Source organism: Amia ocellicauda, chromosome 10 (assembly GCF_036373705.1).
Source record: "Amia ocellicauda isolate fAmiCal2 chromosome 10, fAmiCal2.hap1, whole genome shotgun sequence".
Taxonomy (NCBI): Eukaryota; Metazoa; Chordata; class Actinopteri; order Amiiformes; family Amiidae; genus Amia; species Amia ocellicauda.
In genome coordinates, this window is record NC_089859.1 from 25,984,180 (window position 1) to 25,998,563 (window position 14,384).

General features: G+C 36.4%; 1 protein-coding gene across 1 annotated transcript in view; it reads right to left on the minus strand.

Annotated features, from left to right (window-relative positions):
* Positions 1 to 7,785, minus strand: part of nek10 (NIMA-related kinase 10) — a 30,606-nt gene extending 22,821 nt beyond the window's left edge. Inside the window, exons 1-14 of the mRNA XM_066715738.1 lie at positions 7,649 to 7,785; positions 6,483 to 6,513; positions 5,311 to 5,421; positions 5,160 to 5,220; positions 4,777 to 4,916; positions 4,367 to 4,465; positions 3,838 to 3,922; positions 3,031 to 3,072; positions 2,707 to 2,785; positions 2,549 to 2,616; positions 2,023 to 2,102; positions 1,769 to 1,855; positions 1,355 to 1,579; positions 377 to 516 (exon numbers count right to left, since the gene is read on the minus strand). Coding sequence (XP_066571835.1) covers positions 377 to 516; positions 1,355 to 1,579; positions 1,769 to 1,855; positions 2,023 to 2,102; positions 2,549 to 2,616; positions 2,707 to 2,785; positions 3,031 to 3,072; positions 3,838 to 3,922; positions 4,367 to 4,465; positions 4,777 to 4,916; positions 5,160 to 5,220; positions 5,311 to 5,384 — 1,180 coding nt within the window. The 5' untranslated portion in view covers positions 5,385 to 5,421; positions 6,483 to 6,513; positions 7,649 to 7,785. The remainder of the gene's footprint in view (positions 1 to 376; positions 517 to 1,354; positions 1,580 to 1,768; positions 1,856 to 2,022; positions 2,103 to 2,548; positions 2,617 to 2,706; positions 2,786 to 3,030; positions 3,073 to 3,837; positions 3,923 to 4,366; positions 4,466 to 4,776; positions 4,917 to 5,159; positions 5,221 to 5,310; positions 5,422 to 6,482; positions 6,514 to 7,648) is intronic.
* Positions 7,786 to 14,384: the final 6,599 nt, after the last annotated feature.

Sequence of the window (14,384 nt, forward strand, 5' to 3'; positions counted from 1 at the left end):
CTTCTGTGGGTCTCTCACTATTGAGAGAGCTTTATTATTTTTATATTGAACTACTAAGCCCTAAGACAGCATTTCACCTACCAATGCATCCGGGAACAGTTTCTCGATTCTATTCTATCTAAACTTGGCTCTTTAGAAATAATACAGCAGCACCTTGTCTCTCACAGGGATCATGTAGCTGCAGAAGGGCTTTCACTTAATTCCTCCCAGTGCACCCCAGTTCCAAAGTGTTCTAGCAGTGCATTTGGCTCTTTACTCTAATTAATCACCATTCCTGAAGGCCAGTAGCATATCCGTTCCCTAAGGATAGAGCTGATGATAGATGATAGAGCTATTAAGGTGGTCTATAACTCAGTTGTGGGCTGTAGAAGCTCACCAGCCTGCAGCGACAATGTGTTTTCTAGTATTTCCAGAGGACTCAGCTCTTCAGATACATGCTGCTGCCGAATCCTGCCAGCAGCGTTGGCACTGGACAAACTCCCGACAGAGGAACGATCAGACACAAAATCTCTGTCACTGTGGAGAAAGTGAATGCAGAAACATTATTATATTTCCCATTATGTCATTATTCTACATAGCTGGGGAAGACTTTTTCAGTATTTTCCTATGAAATCCTATTGTTTCATCATTTCTAAAGGACACAGAAATGCCTTATAATTTCACAGACCTTCTCTTCTTCACATTGTGTAATTAAAATCAAACAAACAATTAAAAGTCATGGTCTTAATATGTGTCTAAGAATTCACAAACACGAAAAAATGAATAATACATAAAGCCCATTATCTATAGAGACAAGTAATTTCCTGTTTGTACAGCTTATTAGTTTTCATAGCAACTAAAAGAATCCAACAGGAAATGGCCAAAAGTACTAGAAATTACTGTTACTCCAAAAAGACATGAACATGTAATATGCAAATTAATAATTTGCTGCTAAAATAGTACTTGCTTTGGTTAAGGTCAGCTAATAGTGATTTAAATATGGAAGTCTTTTCAAATTGACATCCATTCCTTCTAATGAATGTGCGTTCCATCTACTCCCGATTAGTAGGCTATAGCACATAAATAGATTTATTTTATTTTATTATAATTATACTTAACCAATTTCAACTCATGCTCAGCCACCTGGAAGGCTCAGTTTATTGCCTTTTTTGTTGTTTTTGTTCCTCTAGTTTCACTAAAATGACCACTTTATTTTCTTTTCACTTACTAATTACCAATTCCACTGAACATCGGGAGAGAAGATTTGCAGCATGTCATGGAGGGACCTTTGGGGTTTATACGCCCCTGCTCTCTTTCAAGCCTTCCTAATCACAGTGTGTCTGAGGAGCTGTGGTCGGCGTGCTGTCAGACTTGCCCTTGTAATAAATGCAGCAGCTGCTTGATGCCCCCCCACACCCTGATCTCGGCGCTGGTCTCGGGATCCTCGCACAGCTGCACCAGGATCCACACCACGTTCCACAGCAGCTTGAGGTGCTCCGAGTGCAGCAGACTGAGCAAAATGGGAATCCCCTCATAGACCTTCACCTGCTCCCTGACCCACTGCTCAGCACACAGCAGACGCAGCACCTCTGCCGCCATCCTGTGGAGGACAAAGGGATTGTATTCACAGCCAAGAATAAGAGAGACGCACTCAGCAAGCATCACACCCTTCCTCTCCTCTCCTTCTCTAGTTTAAAGATATGGATATTGCCAGATGAACTGCTCTAGGCCTGTTGAGTGGAGATGCTGCACAGAGTCGTTTTCTGAGCCCACACAAACACCAGGTTACCTTTTCGAAAGCAGGTCGTATTCCTGCAATATCATCAAGAGGTTTTCCACAATGCTGAGCTCTCCGATCTTCTCTCTATAAACTGGGCTGGAAAAAAATCAAATAAAATGTAGAACTAATTTGGTATTTAAAATTAAATGAATACATAACATTTTCCTTTCAACAATTTCCCAATGTCATGGTCATGTTTACTCCAAATGAATTATTGCACTGAAATGGACATACAATATACCTACATGTGGCATCACACTTACCTGTCTGCTAAGCTAGTTAGTGCCAGGAGAGCGCCCAGCAGAACACTGTTGTCTCTGGCTGCAAGAAGTTTCACTAAAGTCTGCAAAAAAGTACAACGTATTATACATTATGTATATTTGAAGTTTTCTTACAGCTTTGTAATTATATTGTGAGCAATTCATTTCTTGTACTGTCTCAAAAGTGAAAACTGCTTTCATTTTCAGTTTCCTGCCACAAAACATAGTACTTCGCACCTTCATACTTGTCAAATAGAGCAAAAATGCAGTACATCAGTGGTTTTCAAACCGGTCCTGGAGTACCCTCCGCCCTGCTGGTTTTTGTTCCAGCCGAGGTCTTAATTGCTTAATTGAATACTTTATTGAACTAGCAAAGCAATATACAGTTAAATTAAGCAATTAAGACCTCGGCTGGAACAAAAACCAGCAGGGCGGAGGGTACTTCAGGACCGGATTGAAAACCACTGCAGTACATGATTACAGAACTAGCAGAATTAAAAATGCAGGGTGTTTAACAACATCACAATACCTTGTGAGCTCCACAAGCTATTATCCATTGCTTTTGTTCTTCGACTGCAGCTAGCTTTTGAAAAATATCTGGACAAAGACATGCAAGAAAGGAATGATCAGACTGCTATATCACTCAAAAAACATCTGTGTTTTGAAATACAATGAGAAAAATCTTACAAGTCATGTTGACCAGCTTTTCCATTACAAATGGCTCTTCTCCATATTCAAGATAGCAAGTTGAAATTGACTCCATGTACTGCACAAGAGAAATACAGTGCTGACATAACTTAAAAGAAATGTAGCTTTGCCACATTATTACTCCACCTGGAATATTATGTATCTGATATTTATCAAAATATTCATGTTGTATCTAAATTTATTTTCTAGTAAGTTACACTGAGACAAATTGTGAATCTAGTACAAATGCACATCTATAAATAGACAGATATATATATCAACAGACCATGTACCGTATATAAACATTATTATTAAACCCTTTACCTGAGCTAGACAACTGACTCCATGTAGTTCATGAAATACTTTCTAAAAGACAAAGATAATACTTCAAGTTATAAGTGAAGCCAAACAACGAGTGAAATGAAGTAAAGAGGAGTGAGAACACAATACAATATGGACAAATAGTGAGTAGTAGAACAGAAGTAAACAAAATGAGCATGATCCAGGCCACTGCCAGGGCATAAGTCAACAAGAAACTGTACACAGCACCTCACTGACATTTGAAATAGGTGTGTCCTGTTATAAAATATAGAGAGCCGATGTCTACATTACAAATTGAGTAGAAAATATGCATTCTGTGGGGTTCTAGCTTGTACACACAGTAAAGCAACTCAATAGAGGGCCAGGGTACTACTACTATTCTACTTCTTACTGGGTCAATCCAAGAATTCCTTTTTTTTGTTCTTCAAGTAAAAAACTGTTTTGGGAATAGTGTTCACTCAATGGTCCAGAGGAAAGAGCTCTAAAACAATGTTGCTCAAAGGCCAGCTGTTTCCATCTGTGCGTTCATGACACTGCTGACACTGCTAGGGGTCAAAGCGAGCGAGTAACAGGATAAACAGGACACCTGGCAGCTGAATTTCCACCCAGTGCACCATGCTTCAGTGAAAGTATTCCCAAAGCAGCATTCCTGTGAAACACATTAATAATAACTTCCAATCGTTCTGTGAAACCTCCATTCCTATTCATGTATTTAACAGCAGGAAACCTTATGTCTTCTAGTTCAGTTACACAAGTCTGTTTGTTCATTTTGTGGTTTTATTATTACTTTTGTCGTTGGACGATATGTACCTGGTAGAGCAGCTCTCTCATCAGTAAGCGCAGACATATCAACACCCGCAGGAAGTTATCAGGTTGGGCCTGGCCAGCCCACTCACTGGGCGTAGAAAATAGAGAAAGCAATGTGAATAAACACATTTTTCTCTTAATTCATACTAAATCAGTTAACTCACTTTTATGTATTTATCACAATGTTCCTTTAAGTTAATTTGTTACAAATTTGTTTGTTAGCTCGTAACTTTTTCTTGAACTTGTTGGCAGCTTGCTAGTACTTCCTGTGTAACTATATAATATTCAACTCCTAAATTGTACTTTATATTATAACTTGAAACTTTTTTCTTTTTTCTATCAAAGAGAGAAAATGTAAAAAAAAAGAAAAGAAAAAAAAACATGATTATAATCAGGAATTAACCATATCTGCATAGAAAAAGTACCCCTTAAATTAAATCACAATATAAAATTATGTATATACTGCTTAATAAAGAAAGTACATATTATACTTTTTAAAAGGGTATTAAAACTTACTGACTGACTGATTTACCTGCAGGTGAACCTGTTCTTGACCAGAACCGTGAAGATGTCTAGAAACAGTTTTTGCTGTGGGTGGCTGCTAAAGTTCCTTTCGTTCTTGTAATTCACACTTAAGTGTTATAAAAAATAAAATAAAAATGTACAGGGCATATTAATCAGGAATTTACTCATTTAATTCATATAGAGTTTGTTTAAGTATTCTGGGAGACATAACTAAATATCAAAAGCATCAATCACCTAACAGATTATGTTAATTAAATGTAATTAAGACTTTAATTTATTCATTTATTTTACTAAATTATTTAGAATAGAATGGACAATGGACAAAAACATTAGTAATTGATTAAAGCATTCAACAAAATATATATATTGGGCAATAGAACTACAATGCCAGTCAGCTCCATTATTTTGAAATCAAACCTGAAATTCTCCAGTTCCACGGCCTCGTCAGATTGGGATTGTGAACTCCTGGTATTGCTGTCATTGCACTTTTGTTGGGGAGGGTGATGCTGTGATTTTATGACACTGCTGCGTGCTTTATTGAAACTCACAGCTTGCAACTGTAATGACAGGAAAGAAAAATGTGCTTTTTAATACCAGCATGTTATGTTATGTTAAAGTTAAGCAATTCTATTATTTCATTTTGAATAGAGAAACTTTAGGTAGACAACTTTTCACAACCTCTGTGTAAAGATTACAGCTTATAATACAGCATGTGGTTTAAGTAGGGCTTTGAATGGCCTACTTTCCTATAGCTTATATATCTGGAGAAAACAAATGCTACATAAAGCTATGAGATTTACCTGAGATTTTCCTGCTGGGGCATTGAGCAGGGACAATAGTCTTCTGAGATCAGAAACTTCCCTGCAAGAAGAAGCATTACAAAATAATATATTCTATACAAGACCCATTATATAATATAGCATTTATATATTTATATATAAATGCACTTACTTGTCAGTGACTCCTTTTGTCTTCTTCTGTGGTGCTCTACCTGTTCGCTTTAACTTTTTGTCTTGATCGGGCATGGTAAGGTTGCAGGCCTGCTGAATTCACAAGTCATTCCTATAAATGTACACAAGCATCTTATACAATATACAATGAAGGTTTTGTTTATTTTGTGATATGAAGGGGATAACATATTGTTCTCCACAGGCTGATTGTTTTGATGACTTAATTGAATGCTTGATCAAGAGCAAGATTTAATTAAAATCTTCAATATACCTGCCTGTAGCAAGTTCCAAACACATAAGTTGATGGCAGATTTCTGTTGGTTAGGGGTTTTGGTATCTTCTCCATTGAAAGCCACCACCAAGCATTAGATCTGGGATTTGTAATCACCGTTGAGGATAAAGTTTTCATCAAACACTCTTCATGAAAAATATAGTTTGTAGGGACATCTTTATTAGCAGTCAGAAAATGCTTAATACAAACTATGTTGAAACTATAACCATAAATATACTAATGAACACATGTAAACATATTATTGCCCAGTTTATTTGTTGTGAAGTGTAAGACATCATTACAGGACTACGTTGCCTGAATTCCCAGCGCACATTGTCAGTAGCCGATTTGTACACATTATTGTTTATTCAACATTAGGAAAACTGTGATGCTAATTGACCCACAGGAGATAATATTTAATTGTGTCAGCAGAGAGCATAAACATATTTACAGACTTAGAAATGCATCAACTTTTATTTTAAGCTAAATGTGGTTTTAAACACTTAAGTTATATCTTCCTGATATTAGAACATGAAGAGTGACATTCAATTTCCTAGCTTTTCTTTATTTTAAGTTACAAACCAAATACTTTTGGAAAGTTTTGATATTTATAATAAAATTATGTCTGGGGATGGTCCTGGCTTATGTCGGTTTCATAACTGGATAGTTTGGATAGTCTTGTACACAGTAAGAATTATAATACAACATATTATTTGTATAACTGTAAACAAAATCATTAACGTTTATGAGGAATTAATCTTTTATATTCTTTATCAGTTACTAACACTAAAAAATATCTTAAACTTAAAAGACTTTTAAAAATCATATATTAAAAATATCATTTTAGACTTTAAGGCTTTATTAATTCCCAGGATGGCAATGTAGAGAGAAAAGGATCTTACATTATCATCCATCTTGAAAATATTTTCCCATCTGTTAAGTAAAAGAAAGGCCATTACATTCCTCCTTAATGAACTGGAGCAGAGCTTTTTAAATAGCTACCATTTAATCATTAGCAAGAAATGGACTTTGTTCTTGGCTAAGAAACACAGTTGCAACTTGCAAAGCTATTTGATATGAAAGTCTTTATAATCTATTTCAGTCATGTTTTTAAGATATATATATATATGTATATATATATATGTATATGTATATATATATATGTATATATATATATATATGAAAATGGATTAATGCAAGTGCTGCTGAAGAGAACAATGCCAACACCAGATGTTTCTTGATTTTATTAATCTTGTTTTTATAAGAAACAGATTTGATCCCAGATGAGGTGCTTCAGTTCCATGCAGATGTTTTAATATAAACATCAGAGTTCATTCAACAAGTAATACAAAACCAGAGAAACTGCTTTTGCAAAAAGGCCTACTCTTGTGCATAAATATTTGTTGGGTGGCAATATAAATGTGTTTTCTTGTTTAATTTTGATAAAAATCAATTAAATATATGTGATAATACAGCTGAGTTGAAAAATATGTTTTCTACAAAGATAGGTGATCATCCATAATGCAGCTGCACTCTGTCCCTGTACATTTTCTAATTCATATAACAGCATTCTTATTTACAAATACATTTTTTTAAATAAAAGAATGTCAGCTGAAGCACAAATTATGACATTATGACATTTTGTGTTAAATAAGAAAATACCTTGTTGTGTTGCCTACAAACCTTAGCAGCTTGTGTGTGTGTGCATATATATATATTGGAAACTCTTTGTAAAGGTTCTTGAGTAGCTATGAACATATGATCACATATATCCTTTTTATTGGCACCATTTTCTTTTATTTATTTCCAACTTTTTGTGGTAATATCTAGAGGAGAGAACTCTTTACATGAAAACAACCCTCTTTTTCACAATTAATTATTGGTGATGTTTTTGTGAAAAACACAAATTAATTTTCTGTTGATTTAGCTTATAGTAATATTATATTTGTAAATGACTGCTGTTTAACGCAGTACTTTAGCTATACTTAAATTATCTAAACATAGGTCACTAATGCTAACAGAATGTAGCAAAAGTCAGAATAACGACTGCCATGCAACTTTTACTTACCCTCTTCAAAACTGTTACAAAACCGATCTTGAAAACAACCCTGAACACATCCGTCTTTAAATGCATAAGACCGATCTATCACAAAGCAGTTTATTATTAATAAAGCCCGAAAAACATTGACAGCTCATGGTCGAATCATAAAACTGGATATTAAAACATAGTGTACATTTTAACCAATCCAGTGAGCCGATGTTTATAAGTGCCTATTACTAGGGCTACCGGTGACGCCGTTTTCTATTTGGTCGCCATGGAATTTAGAACGCAGACGTTCCGTGGGGCCGGCGTGACATTCTGATCCAAGAGTCCATTAGCGCTCTGGCTCTGTTTTCAATGTCTGTTTTCATTGATCTGTGTAGTCAGTTAGTGTGAATGCTCGATCAAACAAAAATATCGGTCTAGACATACATACGTTTATAAGATGGGAATGTGTTGCTATTACTGCACATTCCTAGCATAGTAACCCATATTAACCGTATAGTTATATACTCCATATTATTACAACTAAGAATTTCAGTGTAATGCGTGTGTATTATTTTAAAGTAATATCCCGCAGAATTATAATCATGCTACCTTAGATATTAAGATTTTCCCCAGCAAAGTTAATGAGAGACTAGATAGATCTGGGATGCAATAATACTGGGTTGACATCAGGTCAAACCAGCAGAAATTGTAACCACACATGATCTCCTCTAGATGTCGCAACTACTGAAATGTTAATTAAAATGTTTGAGTATTTTTGATAAAAAAAATTGACTTGTAACTACATGATTGAATTTTATTTTTAAATATGTATACTTATTTCTAATTAAAGGATACAGACCAAATCATTAGGGTTACCCTAATCACGTTAGGGTTGTTTTTGTTTGTCTGTCTGTTTGATTTGTAAATTTCAGTTGAGGGGGAAATTATTATAATATAAATTATTATAAATCAAACAAAAACACACATATTTGAATATTCATAGGTGTGTTGTTAATTTAAGGGACACTTACATACAGGATTTTCGTCTTATATTACTATTGTTAGTAGTGGTAGTGGTAGTACTAGTAGTAGTCTGAAGCCTATTGATCTAAAAGTCTCAGGATATATTCCTGTATCCTCTTTTTTTTATTATTCATTTAATTTCACTAATCTTCTTTCCATTTACCAAGCAGTAAATAAAAATGGAATATTGAACTGTACGGAAAATAAGAAACATGGTTCAGTATAACCAAGGACATTCAGAGAGTCCCAAACCAGACCCTGCAGAAGGGTACAGAAGACCCTCCTCTCCTCATCCTCCACAGCCCGCTCCTTCTCATCATGTGCCCGGTTGCATAAAACAGTTTAAGTGAATTTCCCCCTTAGTTTTCATCTTAACCTGTACTTGTACGATTAAGTGTGTTTTATAAAACAACTTAAGTAAAATGTCTTAAGGGGAAGTTAAGCAATCCTACTTAAGTTGATATCATAAGTGAGTATTTCTCTTAAGGTAGTTAATGGTTGCAAAAAATTACTTGAGGGTAATCCTTATTTAAAAAAAAGGGGGGGGGGGGAGTAAAATGCAGGTTTTAAATATTAACCACGCTTTTATTTTTTATTTCCAATACACTTTATTTATAAAGTAGGTATGACAAGACGTTGTCTGTATTGTATACGTAGTTTCGTAACTTCATATAACTATTTTAAGATCCTCTGCACAGCGAGGGTCCGTGCGTTTAATTACAGCCTCCGTTATTTCATCCCCCAGTTTGTGTTTAGTGCCTGCGGTCACCTGGGGATTCAATCTAGCCGTCAGTTTACCGTATTGGTCAATAAAACCTATGCTTTCTTCTTCAGACCCTGTAGCTGGTCTGGGCTACTCTCTTCATTCATCCCCACTGAACAACTGAACAGACTTACTGACGTTGTCTCAGCAGCCTTTGTGTCGCTGGCCCCTAAGTCCACTGCAGTCTGGACAGTCCGTCCCTCACCTCCTAGTTCAAGACGCGTCTCTTCGGACTGGGCTTGTAATTTAGTCATTTACTCTCCTGTAAGATTGCACTTGTCTTGTGTACTTTCATTTCCCCTGTGGTCCCATAGGTCTGGCTCTTGACTGTGACTTAACCTCTTGTCTGCACTCATCAGCTTTTACTATCTAGAATCAACCTCATATATTGATTACTGTGTATCTCGTATACACTGGTGCACATTTTGAACTTGTAAAATGTATTATGCCTTGGCCTGCACTGTATTATTGCACTTTGCGTTGCTCTTATATTTTGTAAGTCTGCTAATAAATAAATACATAATAATAATAATAATAATAATAATAATAATAATAATAATAATAATAATAATAATAAGGAAGCCCTCTCCCCAGCCCTGCTGCCGTGCCTCTGGTCCTCCCCCCCTCCTCCTCGCTAAAAAAATCTCAAAAATCTCTTTGGTGTGGCCGCCTAAAATCTCGCGAGATATCAATGGGTGCGCTCAGTGGCAATTCGCGAAATATCTAGTACGGGTTTCCTGCGGAGCTTTAAGTCAGGAACCCCAATGCTACGCTAAGAACGTTGCGTGCGTCTACTGCCGAATCGAGGGGGCCGCCGGGAGTTCGTGAAGGGGACTGTCGGTCTGTGCAAGATCGTTTGAGGCGGCTCGGGACGTCAACACCATGGGTGAGTCTGTCGTGTGATGATATCGAGCAAAACGAAGTGTTTTTAAACATACCGAGGAAGATGGGCGACTTAGAGGCGTCTGGTAAGCGGGAACAGCCACGGCGGACAGCCTTGTAAATGGAAATGTGTCCGCAAAGCGAGCGCGATCGAGGCATTTCCTGTGCGGATCCTGCGCCTCCTCTAGTCTTGTGCCTTTTCCTACTGAGACATATTTCGACTTTTCTCCGCTTTTTGTTCAGTAGAGCTTCTGATCTGCGCGCTAAATCGTGTTTGCACGACTGTGGGTTTGGATAAAGGCGTGTTTCGTGCTCACACGTTTTGCATTGCAAGGTTTGCTCTAGTTAGACTGAACTAGAAGTTTCTGTTTTTTTCCCTCTCCTCGCCAGGGTTTGGTTGTGTGTGGAGGCAGTTGCCAAACGACCAACATAGATGATAGATGGCAATGTCTGTGTTGTATGTCTGAGGATCCTAAAAGAGAAATGCATGGATGGTAAAGGTTGCGAAATGAGTTGGCTTAATCTGAGCTGTACTAGGCACGTCATGTATGTGCATTTGTCCAGGGCACACGGATGTGTTTGTCAAATCGTTATTGTATTGACCCTCTTGATTTCCGCCTGGGATTCACTGTTTGTGTAGGTGTGTGTTTGGTTTATTAAAGAAAAACACATTTGAAATCGTCCGTTTCTCAATTGATTTTTAAATGACGTGTAGTTTCGTCTTCACTTGTTCTGGAGAATGTATTTCGTTATGTAAGTAAGTAGGTGAATGAAGGACTTGTTGTTGTTGTTGTTGTTGCTTTCTTTGATTCATCCCAAATGTTTGCTTGCTTGTTTTTTGGGACAGTACATAGATGGGGGGAGGGGAGATGTATTGATTGTGGAGAAGAAATGCAGAGGTCCCAGGAAATCCCACATTATGGGGTCACGCCCCTCCCCCCGCCTTGTGCTGCAAAGAGGATATCCTTTAAAGTGATGCATTTGTGGCAGATAGGAGTTGACAGAATACATATGAATTTACTTCAATGTGTGGATTACAAAGATCAACCTAAAGGAAGATTTTAAGCAAACCATCATTAGAACTGTAATGATCCCAGACTCATCGCATGATAATGAGCAAGAGACACTATGTGCTTCACTATGCAAGCCATGCAGGTTGTTGCAGGCAGTACCATTATCCTTAGCTAACTACATACAGGGCTCTTTAAAAATGCATAACTTGGATCCATGCTGTTTTTGCTGCTCTTGTTATTGAGTAGTGTTTGTACAGTGGTTAACTATATATTGTTACTTACATTTAGTGACCTTTTATATGTAGGTTATCGTTTTGGCATCCAGAAAGTCATTTCATTTTTGAGAAAGGAATGATGCCAGAAATTAGGCAAGTGTGCCTCTGGAGCAGTCTCAATGTTTTTGTGAAGGAAATCAAATAATAATGAAATGTTGTTTTTTAAATCAGTTTGTCAGATTGCTTGCCTCACATGTATGCATTACAGCGTATTTACCAGCAATCCTGTCCTACAAATTCAAAAACTGTATGTTAATGATTTGCTCATTATCTCATTACCTTACATAAGGGTAATCACACATGTGGCATCCTGGAGGTCTACATAAATTAAACATTTCGATTTTTTTTTTTTTTTTTTTGGCAGAAGGTTATTTTAAATTCAACGAATCCTCGTGTTAAAACAATACATGAGATCCTTTACTGTAAAAAGCAAATACTTTGTAGTAGATTTTTAGCAGCCATGCTACATCACATGATTCTACTTGCCAGAAATATGTTTTGATAAGGCATGTCTTTTTTTTTTTGACATGTGATTCTCTCGTGTGATCTCTGGTTTGTGGAGATTTGAGAATGGGCCAGTTACAGATGGGTTGTACAACTGGGAGTGTATTTGTTTTGAGTTGTTCTTGTTTTTTTTTTTTGTCCAGCTTTATGTAAATGCATAGTCTTTATGTAATCTCTTCTCAGCTCATTATGCTATTATTTCTATACTGTGAGTGCATTAATACACTTCAGCACTGACTTCCAGTACCCCTGTTAATCTATTTATTGTTGAGTTTAAATTACATAGGCTAAGAAGTAGGCTGTGTATCAGCTAATATATTTTTTTGTTTAAGCAAAACTAAAAATAGTGACGGAAACTAGGTATACCTAAGACTAATTTAAAACATTAACTTAATAGCAGTAATTTGTTGGTACTTTGGGGTAAATGGTTTAAGATCATTGTAAATTCTGACTCCATGATTTTTCAGCAATGCAATAGTTATCACTGGTGTTCATAACTTCACATTTGTCAGATTGTTGTTGTTGTGCACAGTTACTTTTGGGCTGGTTTTGCTCTCCTCATGTGTGCTACTAAAAATGTAAACCTGCAGATTTGATACCTTATGCATGCATGTAAGCAAAAGCATAGTTCTTGATAGTGAGTCTGAAAAGATGTTAATTGCAGAGATGACAGAGCTTTAGCAGACTGAATACTCCAGTCTGAGTTTGTTCAGGTGCTGCAAAGACCCAAGAGGTTTGAAAATAAGTGTGACCGCAAAGTGGGAGGAGGAAGCAGCAAAAGCAACAGATCAACTTCTTCTCAAAGCCTGAAAACTGTAGACTAAAATCAAAATTAGAAAATAGTCCCCAATTGTTCAGAGGTTTAATTATCTGTGAAAAATGTAGAAATTCGTATGAGATAAAATGCATTACCACATTTCATTTTTTTTATAGGCCTATATATTTTCACACTCTTCCTGACTTAGAGCTGTATTCTGCTGATCACTGTGCTTGTAATTGGTTGACTACATTCTGGGGCTGGAAAAGCAAGCCTGAGGTCTGAGAGCAGCATGCATATGCAGACAGCAGCACACCACAGCACTTCCGTCAGTTTACCCACCAACAAAAAAACAAGTCTAGAATGTAATCCAATTTGTATGATGTCTTAAACAGATTTGCCTTTTAAGTGATAATTGTCAGTGGATACAAAAGCCCTTTGCGTTGAGCTTGCTTACCTGCAATTTATTGTCTCTTCACAGATTAAGTATTTAATATCTTCATCCCTCTACAATTCAGCACTGCTATAGAGTGATATATGGTGGTTGAATTACACTGACATGTGAAAACAAGAGTCGCAAGTCACTGCACATTTTCTCGAGTTGTTGCATGAGAAGACTCTTCAGTGCTTTTCCATTTTGAACATTCTTGTTCTTTTTTTTTTTGTATGAAAAGTCAAAGTTTTGTTCCCCCTTCACCCGACATTTTTTCAGTTTCATTTAAGGTTAACCTCTGAATCATTTTGTAAATGTTTGAAATTTCCTGTCTTGTGAAAATTAACAAGGCATCAAATCAGTGATGAAGTTATACTGAAAATGTATCCACCATGTGGTTGTGCTTAACACATTTGAACAGTTTTGAAAAAGACTTTGAAATTGCTTATCGACTAAGCAATTTGGGCAAAACCGTTCTCCTGAGTGTTCCTTTTGTTCTTGCACTAAATGAGACCCGAGTGTACGTGACACCTGGCTTACAGAGGAAAAGCAGACGTCACAGATAAAATCTAGAGGAAGTGATGCTATTTTTTTTATTTTATTTTTAAATCTCACCATCAGTTTGCTTTTCAAAGAGAATTTGTTGAAGTGTTGGAAATTGTTTCTTTCACATTGGACGAGGGGGGGGAGGTGAAATATTTTTTTGTCAAGGATTTTACTTTATGGACTGTTTGGTTTAATTGGCTACTCTTAACTTTTCTGCTCTTTGGAGGTTCTATGTATTAATACCAAATACAAATTTTAAGGAGGCTTCAGATTTAAATATTCATTTTACTTTCTTTTTAATTAAATTATTAGCTGCAAAAACATACCAAGGGAACAAGAAGTCTTTAATAAACTGAAAGTTAATAGACCTGGGCTCAGTTATAATTAAAGGTAGTGTCAGTATTAATGAAAACACTGAGATCATGGCTATCCTTTATAAAGGGATTTTGAGACTGAAGATAGCATTCAGTGAACGTGTGCATGCAGCTGGTTGGAGTAGGGTTCTGTATTACTTACACTTGACTTCAGTTACAGACTGGCACTTACAGCAGCATGTAGGAGTGATTTAATATTTTTTAA